The sequence below is a fragment of the Canis aureus genome, chromosome 29 (assembly GCF_053574225.1).
Source record: "Canis aureus isolate CA01 chromosome 29, VMU_Caureus_v.1.0, whole genome shotgun sequence".
NCBI classification, from domain to species: Eukaryota; Metazoa; Chordata; class Mammalia; order Carnivora; family Canidae; genus Canis; species Canis aureus.
The window spans coordinates 25,498,881-25,515,006 of NC_135639.1; the positions used below are offsets into that span (position 1 = coordinate 25,498,881).

Sequence of the window (16,126 nt, forward strand, 5' to 3'; positions counted from 1 at the left end):
ACACTTCAGATACACTGAGTTTCTCTAATGAGGGTACATAGACCTAAAGAACCCTCTCAGTCCCAGGAACTCCAAGACTGGTAAAGCCAATGTTTCTCAAATAATATCCATATTCCTGTTAAAGGAAAAAAAATCTGGAAGACCCCCCCCACCAAGATATCTCTGCAAGACCCTCAGAAAATGAAGAGAAACCAAAGACTTGTTCTATGCAGATCTTCCTTTTTTTTTTTTTTTAAGATTTTATTTATTCACTTGAGACAGAGAGGCACTGAGAGAGAACATGAGGGGAGAGGGAGAGGGAGAAGCAGACTCCCCGCTGAGCAGGGAGCCCGACATGGGGCTCGATCCCTGAACCCCAGAATTATGACCTAAGCTGAAGGCAGAGGCTCCGTCATCTGAGCCACGCAGGCACCCCTTATGCAGATCTTCCAATCACAAGTTAATACATATTGAAAACTGCTAACAAGATTTATGTCACCATTTTTTTACGTCACCATTTAAAATAAAAACAGGATTTGAAAACATGTCCCCAGCATTAAAAGACCCAGAAGAACATAGCCAGAGACCCTTGGAGTGGGGTAGGGGTTTACGTGAAGGCATAATCATGTAGCAAGTCTGCAATTTCAAATCCTCCCACACATGAAAGTAAAGGAAATCTCTCTCAGATTCTTTGCTCTCTTTCTGCCTCTTCTGGTTCAGCAGACGCCAGCTCCTGGCAACAAAATATGATCCTCCTCCCCTTTTACCTTGTTCCATAACCCCTTTGAATTTTTCTAATAGAAATCGTTTGTGGTTGTACTGGGAAATTTCTAAAATCATTGCTCTAAGCGTAGGTACTTAAAAAACATAGAATTTTTAAAATGTGAAGCTACACCCACACTCTGGAAAATAGTATCTCTTTAAGTTGTGGTGGGCTGACCTGGGAGCTCTGGGTCACCTCCCAGGTTGGAGCTGTGAGAGATAACAGCTGGGATAACCTGGGAGAGAGACCCTGTCTCAGTTTCCTGCGATGTTCTCCCAGAAAGATTGTTTGCTTTTTTCTGAGGGCTCCCTAGGTTATCAGGGGCTAGTGGCTCTTAAGGTCAGCAGCCCAGCAGGTGTGCAGGGCCTGGAAGGCATGGAAGGAGGATCCCAGCTTCCTGCCTAGTTCTGTCCTCACCAGGCTGTGTAACCTTCAAAAGGCGTCCGTCCAGCCTCTCTGGAACCCACAGCCACCTGAAGAATGTGGCGGTGGCCGTTTTCAGCTACATTAGGAGAATGAACCAGGCTAGAGGAGTTTCTCACTCAGTTTCTCACACTTGCATGCCCCTGACGGCCCTCCCACCTTCGCCAGGTCCCTCCCCATTTTCCCTCACACGGGTAATCCTGTCTCACAGGACCCAGACGAACACTCTCATTATGCAAAATACAAATAATAAATAAGAACCAGGTTTCTGTCTTTACCTCATTATAAGTATAGACTGCACAAATAGGTATGAAATTTGCAGAACATATTTGGGATAGTCTGACTTGAAAATACAGGCTAACTGACCTATGCAAAATTTATTTTGCAGGCCCAGGGGTCTCTCAAACAGCTGGGCTGTTATCCTTCAGAAAGGTGAAACCAGGGGAAAGGATGCATCTCAGAGCTGTGGCCTGAGCTGCTGAAGGCCTGAGCTGCCTCTCCAGGGCAACCCCATTGCTGCTGCCGCTGGGTGAGTAGCGACACGCAGTGGCGAATTCATGGTGGGTAGCGGTTCTCCCAAAGAGCACCAGGCGGGCCAGCTGGCTCTGCTCTGTGTGGGCCCTGCAAAGAGTCTGGAAGGACCTACACCAATGCAGGGGCAGGGAGACTCTGGGGATTGCAGTGATGGCAACACGTTCATATTCTTTATTTTTAAATGTTTCATAATGCTGTGATTAATCAGAAAAACTGGAGATTTTTCTCAGAGGTATTTGAGAATAGAGAAACAAGGCTGCTCCATGTCCCTGCAGTAGTCCAGGCGAGTTCCACGGAGATGGGAGAGCTGGACCAGGTCTCTGAGGATGAGCATACGGAAGGATGTTCACCTCCTGTGCCTCCAGGGTTGGTGGGAAGTGGCCTTCATGACCATCAGGACCCTGGGTCTGAGAAAAGGACACCTGGGCTGACACATGAACTTGACTGAGGCCATCGCCCCAAGTCCAGGGTGGGTGCTGGTCCAGGTTGGACAGAGCAGGGGTCAGTGGGATCAGGATCATCCCAGTCCTTGAGGCTTTCTCTGTCTCAGAGGTCACCCTGGGCCGAGCCAGTTTGCCAGAGAGGGTGAGTAGCTGGGGTCTGGCACTTCACCCACCCCCTGTCCACTCTCCAGGCCCAAGGACCCCTGACCCATGACCCCAGGAACGGAGTCCTGTCCTTCTGGGGCACCCTCACTCCTCTCCCCAAGCGAGGCTGCCAAAGTCAGAAGTGGGGGCCAGGAAGACAAGGGTGCTAAGGGGTGGACAGCAGGTGAGGGGAAGGGAAAGATAAAAAGACGAAGCAACCCGGAGAGAGGGATGGCGACAGAAAGACCCCCAGAAAGACACATGGAGGGACACAAAGAGTCACACACACACACACTCTCTCTCTCTCTCTAAGGAGGTAGAGTCCGAGAGACAAAGACAGAATGAGAGAGAGAGAGAGGGAGAGACAGACAGAAATTAGGGCAGGACCTACATTCCACTCATTGGCTTCCTAGAAGTGTGGATAGGGAGGCAGGTGCAAGCCAAGTGGTGGGCAGAGAGGTCAGAGCCAGAGATGAAATAAAGGGGTCTAGGCATCAGTATCCCAGAGAACAAACATTTCTGTCACTTGCTATGCACTCAGCACCATGCTAGATGCTACAGAGAAAAAAGCTGCAGGCCACATCCTTGCCCACCCCCCATCTCAGAGGAGGATTAATAACAGGCTGAGGCAGCTTTTCAGGGACCAAAGGGGAGGTAGAGGCTCCTGCAGAGCTGAGGTCACCAGGGTGGGGCTTGGTGACAGGGCTGCACTTGAGCTGCCTCTTAAGAGCAGATTCAAGGAAGGGGCAAGGGTGGTTGAGTAGGAAGGATGGTGTCAGCAAAGGTGTGGAGGTGGGGCATGTGTGGGTACAATGGGAGGGCCTTGAATGCCAAGCTAAGAAAGCTGAGGGAGCTCCTGGTCACACCTGAACACACGAGTGATGTGATAGAAGCTGTGCTTTAGAGAGACCTGGGCTAGTCAGTGGCCAGACCTGCAGACAGCAAAATAAAACAGAGAAGGTCACAGGCACCCACTGACCCCTCCAGCCCCTTCTCATGACACCTGCTACCTGATACTGAATTCCAGCAGCCCCAGACCCCTGGCCCACACTGAGCTGTTCTCACCTCCATGCCTTTGCCCATGTGGTGTCTTCTGGCAGGAAAGCCTTTCCCTTCCACAGCCCCTAACCCAGCAAATACTGAAACATCATTCAGACTCTTCTCAAGGGTCTTCTCTTTCAGGCAGCCTTGAGGCAGTCGCCAGTGCCCCCTGGGTCCTCCCAGCGTGAAAGTCAATGTGAAGTCTCCCTAGGCTCAGCTGAGTCAAATGGTGTTTTGGACCAAAACCAGAAAATAGAATCAGCCCCATCAGCATCGGTGCCTTACCACACCCCAAATTTGCCTATCCCCCCAAAGAAGCCCCACCAGCTGTCAGGCCCCAGCATCCAAACCCCGAAGACAGGAAGGCATGGGCTGGGGAGGGTGGAGTGACAGGGCAGGGAACATTTGCCTAGAGGTGCTCTGGGCTGGTGTGGCACAGAGCAGTGACTGTTTCCTCCAGAGAGGAGGGGAGTGGCACTGGGAGGCACTCGGGGCTGGACAGGGGGGCCTTCGTGGAGAGAGCTTGCCTCCGCCTGACGCCCTTGGCTGGGCCCCAAGAGGCTGAGCTGGGGGCTGGACATCACCCCTTCCTTGTCCCTTGGAAAAGAAGACCCTCCTCTGCACCCCCCTAGCCCCCAGAGCCATCTGGATTTGCTGGGAAGGTGGTCGAAGCCTCCCTGCTCCCCCCGACGGCCGCCCACCCCCAGCGGGCCTGAGCCATGGAAAAGTTCCGCATGCTCTTCCAGCACTTCCAGTCCAGCTCAGAGTCGGTGATGAACGGCATCTGCTTGCTGCTGGCCGCGGTCACCGTCAAGCTCTACTCCTCCTTTGACTTCAACTGCCCCTGCCTGGCGCGCTACAACACCCTGTACGGCCTGGGGCTGCTGCTCACACCCCCCCTCGCCCTCTTCCTCTGCGGCCTCCTCGCCAACCGGCAGTCGGTGGTGATGGTTGAGGAGTGGCGCCGGCCCGCGGGGCAGCGGACCAAGGACCCAGGAATCATCAGGTGCGCTCCCACACCACCCACCGTGGGCATTGTCAGGGCCCCCCCCAGTCCCTGCCAGGTGGCTCCCAAAGCCCAGTGATCCTCACGGGTATTGGCAGGGCTCCCCCATGCACCCCCATAGGCACTATCAGGTGTGCCCCCAGTTGGGAAGAGGAGGAGCCCACAGGGGCTCTTCAGCCAGTTTCCACTCTGGAAACAGGTATTTCTGTTCCTGTCGTTTGTCACCCTTCCGTGGCCGGTGCTGGAGACCCATGGATGTTATAGGATTCCCAGGTTTTGCGCAGGTCACATCTGTTCGCTGGCCGTAAGTTATCACTCAGTATGTACATGAAGGGCCATCCCGTGACATGCACAGCCAGCTTGCCCACATCGTAGGAGGCGTGATTGGCTTCAAGGCTGTGTTCCCTCTACCTGTGAGCTCCCCGGGGCCAAGGAATGTCACCCGCTGAACCGCTGTGTCCTCAGAGCCTTGCACCTGCTGGGGCACTATATCAAAATCAGTTGATGGACTTTAGCAATTCATAATGCTTCCCGGCCAATATTGAGCACCACCTTGGTCCCACGCTCTGTGCCAAGTGCCATGTGTACACAGCCTCTGAATTCCTACCTTGGCCCTGAGAGGGCTCCAGGATTAGACCCGTTTTCCAGGATGAGGCGCCTAAAGCAGAGAGGGTGAGTAACTCAGAGCTCCCACAGCAAGGAAGAAGCATGGCTCAGATTCAAACACAGATGGACTCCCAGTCCAAGCTGGCACCACTGCCCTGAGTGTTTTGGACAAAAGGTCTAAGTGCTCTAGATCTGCGGGCAGTGGCAGGAGGGGCTTGGGGTTTTCAGCCTACTGATCTCTATTTTTGCCCCTAGTCTTGGTATGGACAAATGCAGTGTTCTCAATGTACAGTCATAACAAGTCCCCAGTTCCACCTTCTAACCTCCTTGCCCCTAGAAAACACCAGATCCACCCCTATCCATGATGCATTTATAATTCACTGCTGGGTGGGCCCTGCGCCCTTATACACACCCCCAGCATACACCATTTTATGGTTTGTACACACAAGTCAGAAACAACACCTGCGTGCCCTGCTCAGCAGCCTCTGCTTCATGTTGCACTGGGGGTCCTGTGCTCCCTATGATTCAGCCACGTGGCAAGGGTCACACACACTGGCCATGCCCTTTGCCTTTTCCCCTGCGGCTCAGGGAGTATAGCACCTCCAGACCTGGAGGGAGGTGTCTGAGGCACTGCCTCTAGAAGGATTATTGGGCAGGGCTGTCTACATTTAGGTTCCCCCCAAAAGCAGCTCTGGGGAGAACGTGATCGTGAGTGGACGCCTGGGGTCAGTCCTCCTGGGGACCCTCTGAGAACACAGATAGAACACACTTCTCACCGAGAGTTTAGGAAGATGTGGTCTTTATCCACCAGGCCCCGTCCCTGTGAATTGAAGGTTGATTAGGGTTGTTAACTCTCCTGGCTTCTAGTGACCCCCTCTGGGAGCAGAAACTCCTCCAAAGCCCTCAGGCAGAGCCATGCAGGTAGGTGGTTGAGGTCAGAGGCCCTCAGCCTTGCCGCATGAATGCAACTGATCACCAAAGATAGAAGTGTCTCTGGCATGGGCAGGGCCTAGAGTAGGAGGCCTACCAATTCCCCAGTGCTCCCATCCTGGGACTGCGGGCAGGACTCTCCTGATCTCCTGGGGCCCTCAGCCCTCCAGCCTCTCTGCCCTCTGCTGCCCGGACCTCTGATGTAAGCTCATCAGGTATCTCCTAGCCCTCCTGGGAAGTCCATCCTTGCCTTTCTCCTACAGCCTTCCTGCTGCAGCTGAATTCCGGCCGCCCTTCGTGACCCTGCCTTCCTCTACCCCTAGGTATATGTGTTCCTCTGTGCTGCAGAGAGCACTGGCTGCCCCCCTTGTCTGGATCCTACTGGCCCTCCTTGATGGCAAGTGCTTCGTGTGTGCCTTTAGCAGTTCCGTGGACCCTGAGAAGTTTCTGGACTTTGCCAACATGACCCCCAGCCAGGTGCAGCTCTTCCTGGCCAAGGTACCCTGCAAGGAGGACGAGCTGGTCAGGGACAGCCCCGCCAGAAAGGCAGTGTCCCGCTACCTACGGTGCCTGTCCCAGGTAATTTGGGTGGTTCTCTCCCAGCCCCGGAAAATCTCCTGCTTTGTTTTCTGAAGGGCATGGGATGAGGAGGTATGAGTGGTTCCCTAGGGCCCCTCTCTGCTGCTGGAAACACAACCAAGCAGATGGCCCCTGGGAGGATCAGGAGCATGATCCCTAAACAGGACTCCATTGGGCCTTAAGAAGCACACACTTTGCTATCAACATTAACTCACCCCAGGGCAGAGACCAGGTGCCCGTACCCTCCAGGGGTCAGCTAGTTGCATCCCCAGGAAGCTAGATGACAAAAGCACTGGAGATACACTGCTCTGCCCTGCCCCCCACCCCATAGGCACATTCTTGCCACCTCTCAGGAATAATACTAATTACCATTTATTGAGCACCTATGTATCAGGCACTGTGTTAAGCATTTCATATGCATGACTTCATTTATTCTCAGAATAACCTGATGAGATGGGTATAATTATTATCATCCCATTTTGCAGATAAGGAAACTGAGGTCCTGAGAGTTTAGTTCACAGACCCAAGTTGCACTGCTCACAGGAGACAGAGCAGGGATCTGAAGTGTCATCACTCCAAGCCCTCTGAACCACCTCACTGCAATGCAGGTCCTCCCCAGGCCCCTAGCTCCCCACACTGGCATCCATTCCATCACCCTGGGGGCAGACTCCAGCCCCACCCCCCAGCCCAGACTCCAGATTCCTCCCAGAGGCCAGCTGGGGCTGGGTCCCCACAAAAGTATTTACATCAACCCATGGCATGCAGAGCACGGCTGGGGCTACAGGGAATAAAAACACAACCCAGCCCTTTGTGGGAGCCAAGACAAGTGCATGATGGAGACAGGACCGGTGCTCAGGACACATCTGATTCTGGGTCAGACTCTGCCTTAGCCACATTACTCCCCCATCTAGGTCTCAGCGTCTCAAAATCAAGGGAGGTTTGGACTCCTCCACGTGGATGAGCCCTGCAGGCTTAAACTCTCTGGGCTCTCACTAGTTCACCAGAAAGAGCATTGAATTTTCAGGCACACCAAGGTTTGAATCCTGACTCAGATGTAGGTTATCGGGCACATTAAATGCTCCTCACGTGTAAAACACTCACATGACTATTTTACGTTGGTAGGAGGAAGGGGAGATCCTGAGAGAGGCCAAATGAGAGAGCTTTGTAAACCAGATCTACAAATGATAAGGGTTCATATGTCTTTGTGACTTAGAGGAGTGATTTCTCTGCCCCAGGAGCACACAGTTTCTCTGGTCTTAAGCACAGCCTTGGAGAGACTAAAGCTTTGGGTGGGCAGAGAGGAGGGAGAGGCGTCGGGCAGGTGTGGGCTCCAAACTCAGGGAACTCTTCAAGTCTTTCCTCACACTTGCCCTGGAACACTGTCCCCTGTTTGTATCGTATATAACTATTACTCAGCTTCCAGGTCTCAGCAACCACCCCACTGTTCCCTTGAGTCCTCAAGTTCAGATTGGGTGTCCCTCCTCTGTATTCCCGTGACCCCCTATACATCTCTCAACATAGCATTCAGCCAATCTATCACCGTTTCCTTGTTTCCTCCACTAAAGTGTGAGGTCCCCAGTGCCTCTTCCAAAATATAGGACAGGTGGCTGCATAGATGGGATGCATAAGCACCTGTGAGGATAGGTGAAGGACGGGATAAAAAAAAAAGGATGATGGATGGATGGATGAATGAGTGGGTGGATGATGGGTGGGTGGGTAGATGGGTGGGTTGAGTGTAAGGAGGCAAAACTCTGCCTCCATGCATCTTAGGTTTCCAGCTGAGACTCTAACAAAAAAGTTAACAGGAGGAAAACCCAGTTTATTAATGTGCCCAGTGCATATCACATGGGAGAAACCTAAAACAAAGAAAGAGTAACTCAAAGTGGTGGCTTAGAACTGCAGCTTATCTGCCATCTTCAAAAAGAGCAATGCCTTTGTAGAGCAATGACAGGATGAAGGAGAGCAGTGTCTGGCTCCAAGGGCAGAAATTGTGGAAGGTCAATAGATAACCAGAAGCTACGTGAGGTTTGTCAGCAGATTCCTCTGGTGTTGTCTCTGGGCAGATAAGAATTGTTTCCTAGTAAAAGGAGAATATATTTCCTGCCTTTAGGCACAAAAGAGGAGGGTAAAGATAACTGTTCCTAGGGTTGCTGCTTCCTGTCTTCCATTCAAGATAATTTTTATGTCAAAGAGTCATATTTTGGGGTGACATTCTGGTTTCCTTCAGGAAGAAGGTTGGGAGGATGAATGAAGGGTGGGTGGATAAATGGAAGAAAGGATGAGAGTATGGAAACATGAGTGGATGGGTAGGAGGATGTATGATGTACGGACAGAAGGTCCGAGGCGACGATGGCTGGATGGGATGCTGATAGATACGTAGGTGAGAGGATAGACGGCTGAACCAATGGGTGGAGAAAGAGTTGGACAGACAGATGGATGCAAGGATGAGACTGAATGCAAGTGAGGATGGGTGGAAGTGGTTGGTAGGAGGGATGAGTAAATGGGAACATGGATAGATTTGGGGAGAGATGGGAGGGATAAGGAAAGGGAGAGACTTTGGAACACCCTTGCCGCGCTGTATAGCACCCGGCCTCACCCCTGCCCCCAGGCCATCGGCTGGAGCATCACCCTGCTCCTGATCATCGTGGCCTTCCTGGCCCGCTGCCTGAGGCCTTGCTTCGACCAGACAGTCTTCCTGCAGCGCAGATACTGGAGCAACTATGTGGACCTGGAGCAGAAGCTCTTCGACGAGACGTGCTGTGAGCACGCGCGGGACTTCGCGCACCGCTGCGTGCTGCACTTCTTCGCCAGCATGCAGAGTGAGATGCGGGCCCGCGGGCTGCGCCGGGACACCGCGGCAGGGCGCCCCGAGCCCCCCCTGGTGCCCAACGGCCCCGACGGCCTGGATGGCGACGGTGGCGGCAAGGCCCACCTGCGGGCGGTCTCCAGCCGGGAGCAGGTGGACCGCCTCCTGAGCACGTGGTACTCCAGCAAACCACCGCTCGACCTCGTGGCATCCCCTGGGCTCCGGGCGGGTGGCCTCAGCCACCGCGCCGCCACGGTGGCCCCGGGCACCAGGCTGCCCCAGCACACTGACGTGTAGAGACCCCAGCGGGGAATGCCCCCCTAGCAACCATCTGGGGCCTTTCTGGGCTATGGGGACCCCCAAGCAGGGCAACCTAACCCTTGCTGGGCTCCTTCCTCAAAATGGCTTGGCCTCTGGCCGAGTTTCAGGGTGTGGCCTCCAGCATGCTTTAGGGCAGGGCTTCACAAACTTTAAGATGCTCACTGTTGCCCGGAGCTCTTGTTAAATGCAGATTCGGATTCAGTGCATCTAGGACTAGGTCCCATATTGGATCTCTGTCAGGCTCCTGGGTGATACACTTGTGAACTAGCAAGAGTCTAAGTAGATCTGCTGTGCATTCTGGATCCTAGATGTACAGATTCTAAATTAAAAATAATAATATAGGGATCCCTGGGTGGCACAGCGGTTTGGCGCCTGCCTTTGGCCCAGGGCGCGATCCTGGAGACCCGGGATCGAATCCCACATCGGGCTCCCGGTGCATGGAGCCTGCTTCTCCCTCTGCCTGTGTCTCTGCCTCTCTTTCTCTCTCTGTGTGTGACTATCATAAGTAAATAAAATTAAAAAAAAATAATAATAATATAATAACATCTAACATGTTTGCCATATGCCAGGCATTGTTTTAAGGTCTTTACATATGTAACTCGTTTAATCCTCGTGATAACCTCATGAAGCAGGATGATTATTAGCCCCATTTTAAAGAAGAAAACTAAGGCCAAAAGAGGTTAAGTTGCTCAAGGTCACCCATGGAGAAGCTGGAATTTGATCCCAGGCGTCCTGGCTGCTACAGAAGTCTCAGCCCTCTAGATAGTTTGTGTATTTGTTTTCAGCGCTCTGGTTGGGTTTCCTGCAGCTTCCCCTGAGTTTCTCTGAGTAATAACTAGCAAGTTCCAGGTGTGTGGTGCAGGGAACAGATCTGAAAATCAGGGCAGGGGTGGGCCCAGACATGCCTACACTGACCAAGCACCCCAGGTGATTTGATAAGTGCCAATGTTTTGTTTTGTTTTTTAAGACTTATTTAGTTATTTATTTCAGAGAGACAACAAGAGAGCAGGTGAAGGGCAGAGGGAGAGGGAGTGTCATGCAGACTCCCCGCTGAGCACAGAGTCCAATGTGGGGCTGGATCCCACCACTCTGAGATCATGACCTGAGCTGGAACCAAGAGCCCAATGCTTAACCGACTGCACCATGCAGGCGTTCCAATGTTTAAGACCTCTGCGCCAAGTGTGAGTGTTGGGCCTGGCTAGGAAGGAAAACCCTTGAAACACCAGGGTTAAGTCTTGCTGGAAGAACTACCACTCAGTCTCTGGCAGCCCAAACAGGAAAGGTGGGGAAGATCTAGCCTTGGAGCAACTCTGGACCTCTGCCCCTCCCTGATGACTCATTCATCTCTCTCTCTCTCTCTCTCTCTCTCTCTCTCTCACACACACACACACACACACACACACACTCACTCATTCACTCACTCATACAAACACATCCTGCTATGGCCTCCATCAGCACAGATGGTAACCACAGATATGCAAAGCTGAGTTCCCCCCATGCTTTTCTGGTCCTCAGGGCCTGGAAGGCAGTTCAGGGGCCCCTGGATGTCCCCCTGGAGCCCAGCCGCCCTCCATATCAGGCAATCTCTGCTCTCCTGCCCTCCATATCAGGCAATCTCTGCTCTCCTGTGCTCTTGCCAAGAGACTTGTATGACCAGATAATCTTTGCAGCTCAGCCTCCCTCCACCTACTGTGCTGTGGTCAGACCATGCAAATGTCTGAAACAGAGCATGATTTAACCAAAGTGTTAGCAGGGATTGGATGGGAAGGAAGGAGAGGGATCTTAGAGATAGCCCAGTCAGCTCAGGGTAAGGGGCTCAGAGACCCCACTTTGAGCTGCAAGGAAGCAGCATTTGGCCCAGTAAAAAGCCACTGACTGCAGTCAATACCCTACCTTCTTGTACTGTGCACTTATAAAGCACCGAGTGCACAGAAAGCATTGTGTCAGGAAATAGGAAAGAAAGAATACACGGATGATGTAACCTGCCCTCACGGAGCTCACTGTCATACAGGGACAGAGCTGGATACAGAAACAATTATAACCAAAGAATTATACCAAAGAAAAATGTATAAGTGATATGATAGAGGCAAGCCACGTGCCACAGAGATTTAGCATGGAGAAGAATGGCTCCAAGCTGTGGGATCAGGGAAGGCTCCTTTTGAATGAGTCTAGAAGGAGAGGGAGGGTTTTGACAAGTGGAGAGAGAGTTGGGGGTGGGGTCACAGGGCACCTACAGGGAGGAAACAGCAAGAACAAAGGCAAAGAATTGGGAAAGGAGGCAGCATATGTGTCATTTATTCATTCAGCAAATATTGATGGAATGCCCAGAGTGCCAGAGAATAGGACAGATAACATCTCTCTTTTTTTTTTTTAAGATTTTATTTATTCATGAGAGACACAGAGAGCGACAGAGACACAGGCAGAGGGAGAGGTAGACTTCTCACAGGGAGCCAGATACAGAACTCGATCCCAGGACCCCGTGATCACGACCTGAGCCAAAGGCAGACACTTAACCTCTGTGCCACCCAGGCGTCCCAAGAGCTCTTTTTTCTTTTTTTAAATTTATTCATGAGAGACAGAGAGAGAGAGAGAGTGAGAGAGAGAGAGAGAGATACAGGCAGAGGGAGAAGCAGGCTCCAAGCAGGGAGCCCCATGTGGGACTCGATCCTGGGTCTCCAGGATCACACCCTGGGCTGAAGGCGGCACTAAACCACTGAGCCACTCGGGCTGCCCAAGAGCTCTGTCTTAATGGCATTTCCAGTCTGGAAGGGAGAGATGATGTGATCTAGTGAGCACACAACCAAATGCAGAGGTGTGCCGTTCAGCCTGGTGAAAGCAAAGGAGCTTGGCTAGGGGGCCAAGGAGCCCACTTCTGATGAGTCCCATCAAGAATTGCTCTCGATGGGCAGCCCGGGTGGCTCAGCGGTTTAGCGCCGCCTTCAGCCCAGGGCCTGATCCTGGAGACCTGGGATCAAGTCCCACATCGGGCTCCCTGCATGGAGCCTGCTTCTCCCTCTGCCTGTGTCTCTGCCTCTCTCTCTCTGTGTTCTCATGAATAAATAAATAAAATCTTAAAAAAAAAAAAAATTGCTCCCGAGCCCTGCATCCCGTGACACATTCTCTGGCTCCTCGGCCCCTGACAGCTCTCAAATGTGTCCTTACCCTTCAGTCCCCAAATTGGTTTCCAATTCAAACCTCTTTGCCATTGTCCATCCACCATTTGCTCACATCCCATGAGAGTGAGATGCCTGGAGCAGTGCATGCCACCCAACGAGGGAGTGGGGGACATGCTGGAAGGCTCCCACCTGCTCTCAAAGACCCTCATCTCCCTGGAAAGCAGCCATCATGAGTGCCCAAGCTCATCACCCCAGCCCCAGCCAACTCTGGGTGGTACCCCTCCAGACCATGCCCTGCACAGAGAGCCTGTCTCCTGGGAGACACAGTGGCCAGCTGGGCAAGGCAGAAATGTACTAGAAGCTGCCTGGACAGGTGCAGTTCTGCAAGGAAAAGGAGTCTTGGGAGTTTAGGTCAGGACTGTGGCTTGATCCAGCAGGCAACTAGACATGAGAGGCAACTGCATGCCTGCAAGGTCAGGAGGAAGGACATGGCATGGATGTTTAAGCTGCAGGAATGGGCAGGGCCAGCAAGAGAGAGGCTTGAGTGAGAAGAGGAAGGAACAAGAACTTCAGAGCTTTGAAGGAGAAAGAGGGGGCAGTAAATGAGAGAAAAAGGAAAAATCACAGAGGAAAAGTCCCGAAGAATGCCAGAGACAAGTAAATTTCACAATGGGGGAAGGCTATACAATAAATCCAGAGCTTCAGGGAGATCCAGGAGTGGGAGAACTAAAGGATTATCATTGGTTTTTGGTAACTCTGTAGGGCAGAGGACTGCTCACCCAGGAAGGTGTCCTCGTGAGGCAGATGGGACAGGGGTTCTGTAGGATTCATATAAATCCGTGGGCAGTGCCTAACTCCCTGCCCCCCAACACACCCCCAGGGTTATAAAGGACAGGTGGGAGGTTTGGAGCTTGCCCTGTTTTAGGATACTGATGTGGGAGGGACCCTTAGCACCCCAACATAGAAAGAGGCACCAGGACCTGAAAAGTATGACAAGAATAGAGGAATCATGTCCACACTAACACGCTTCCACTTCCAGGGTGCCATAGGAGGTAAAGGAGTTCTCTGCTGACAGCCTGACTCTGCCTGGCCCTTTGAGGCCAGATGAAATGACCTGTCCTTATCTCTGCTTGATCTGCTCTGCAGGGGGGAGGGCAGAGAGGGCTGTAGGATGGGGAGAGTGCCCCTGAAGCTCTAGAGGAGAGCAACAGAAAGTGGTCTGGGTGGTAACTGGTAGCAGGGCGGAGGGGACATTGGTTGTTACCGTGGTAATGAGCTTTGAGTGGGCACCAGCCCCTCCTGAGCACCCCTCCTTGCACCCAGCCACCCTTCACATGAAGGAGGACCTGCTCTTCAGAACCTCCCCACCCTGCTCACAGAATCCAATCTGGTGGCAAGCCCAGAGCCAGAGTGACAGGACTATCTCCTCTCTGTGTCTGAATTCCTCCCTCACTGAGCATCTACTAAACCAGCCACACTGGGCTGAGCATTAGGAACACAGCAGTGAACGAAAGAGGCATCAGCATCAGCTTTCGACACACACTTGTGCTCTCCTACGCAAATCAGAGATTTTCCTAGAGGTTCGGCACCCACTCTCCAGAGGCCCCCTTTGCATGCTACTTTTCATGCCACTCTTCACTCCTCCAACCCGGAGGGGACTCGGCAGCACTGGCATGGGTGTCAGGACAACTCCTGGGGGCAGGAGGTGAAGGGACTGGTGCTCATCCCACAGTGGTAGCCGTGGCTGAGTTTGTCACCCAAGGCATCCAAAAGTTTGAGCAGGGACGTGACATTCCTGTTTTCCATTTATACCCAGTCACACTCTAGGAGCTACAGGGCAGAGGCGAGAAAGACACAGAGCACTGCTAGCTGCACCACTGAAGACCATACTGCAGCAGATAAGAATTGTGGGCCCCAAGTCTGCCTCCTGGTCCCTGGAACCTGGGAGTGTGTTACCTGCAAAAGGGACTTTGCAGATGTGATTGTGTTAAAAGTCTTGATGGGGAGACTATCCTGGATTAGCCAGAACTACCCATGCAATCAGGGTCCTTAGAAGAAGGTGGTGGGAGGATCATGGGAAGAGAAGTGACACAGAAGCAGAGGCCGAAGGGACCTGGGGTTGTGAGCCAGGAGATGTGTGTATCTTCTCCAAGCCGGGGAAGGCTGGGAAATGGATTCCCCCCTGGAGCATAGCCTACCAGCCCCTTAATGATTTTAAGCCCATTGTGAACTCTTTCAGACTCCTGACTGCCTCTTCCCTCCCCCAGAACTATGAGAAAATACACTTGTGTTGTTTTAAGCCAATGAACTTGTGGTAATTTTCTATAATAATAGGAAACGAATATAGATTTTCAAAATGCACCACTGATGTTCAAGTGCAGAATTGATCATTATTACCATTCCAAGGTTATAAGGGTCCTCTACTTGAGAACTGGCTGGGGGCCCAGGGCTGCACACTCAACTCCTCCCTGCAGCAGCCCCCCTGAGGCTCACCACAGCCTGAGCGGTAAGCTCTTTAATTCTCCCTGTTCCACAGATGAGCAGCCTGTGTCCCTTCTGTGGTCGCTGACACAGTTCTGGCCTTAGCTATGACTCAACAGGCCACTTCCACCTTCTCCCCAGTAGGGAGAGGTTCCTAATCTTCCCATCCCAGTGGATCAACACACTGATAACACTGGTACAAGACACTGAGGCAAACTTAAGGGCTTTGGAGACATCTATACAGGGCCTGGTGGAAAAAAAATTACATCTTCCTTATATAATTGTGGTAAGAAAAATGTGGTACAAAGTACTAGGAAAGTTATTAAATACTGAATTGGTATAAAACATCCTAATGAAGTCTCCCAGATCTCTCAGAATGAGAAATATGAGCTGGCTTCAGTGAGCACAACTTTTTAACATCAGATTCTTTTTTTTTTTTTTTTTTTTTGCTTGAAATAATCACAGGCATTTCCTATTCAAGGCTCTTTTCTCTAATTGTGATATAATTGACATATAACATGTTGGTGTCAGGTGCACACAACATAATGATTAGATATTTGTATATATTGCAAAATGATCACCACAATAAGTCTAGTTAACATTCATCACCACACACAGTTACAATTTTTTTTCCTGAGAAGAACATCTAAGATCCAACTTTCAAATATGTGATATAGAATTATTAACTATTGACACCAAGCCATATATTACATCCTCATGACTTATTTATTTTATAACTGGAAGTTTGTTTTGACCTCCTCCCATTTATCCCACCCCCACGAAGGCTTTTTAATGACGATCTTTTCAAAAATTTACAAGAGTTTGAATGGTATGTAAAGAATCTAACACACATTTACTTGGAAGAACTGTAAACAAAATTCTTGTGATAATAATAGGCTTAGAATCCAGTTAAACTGGGTTTTGGAGGGATATTTGGTGGTTTGTTTTTTTTTT

General features: G+C 51.5%; 1 protein-coding gene across 1 annotated transcript; it reads left to right on the forward strand.

The window, feature by feature from the left end:
* Nucleotides 1-198: 198 nt before the first annotated feature.
* On the forward strand, nucleotides 199-10,088 carry CALHM3 (calcium homeostasis modulator 3). The gene is made up of 4 exons (XM_077877030.1): nucleotides 199-1,694; nucleotides 3,960-4,333; nucleotides 6,193-6,448; nucleotides 9,057-10,088. The coding sequence occupies exons 2-4, from the start codon at nucleotides 4,047-4,049 to the stop codon at nucleotides 9,549-9,551; spliced, it is 1,038 nt and encodes a 345-aa protein (XP_077733156.1). The 5' UTR covers nucleotides 199-1,694; nucleotides 3,960-4,046; the 3' UTR covers nucleotides 9,552-10,088.
* Nucleotides 10,089-16,126: the final 6,038 nt, after the last annotated feature.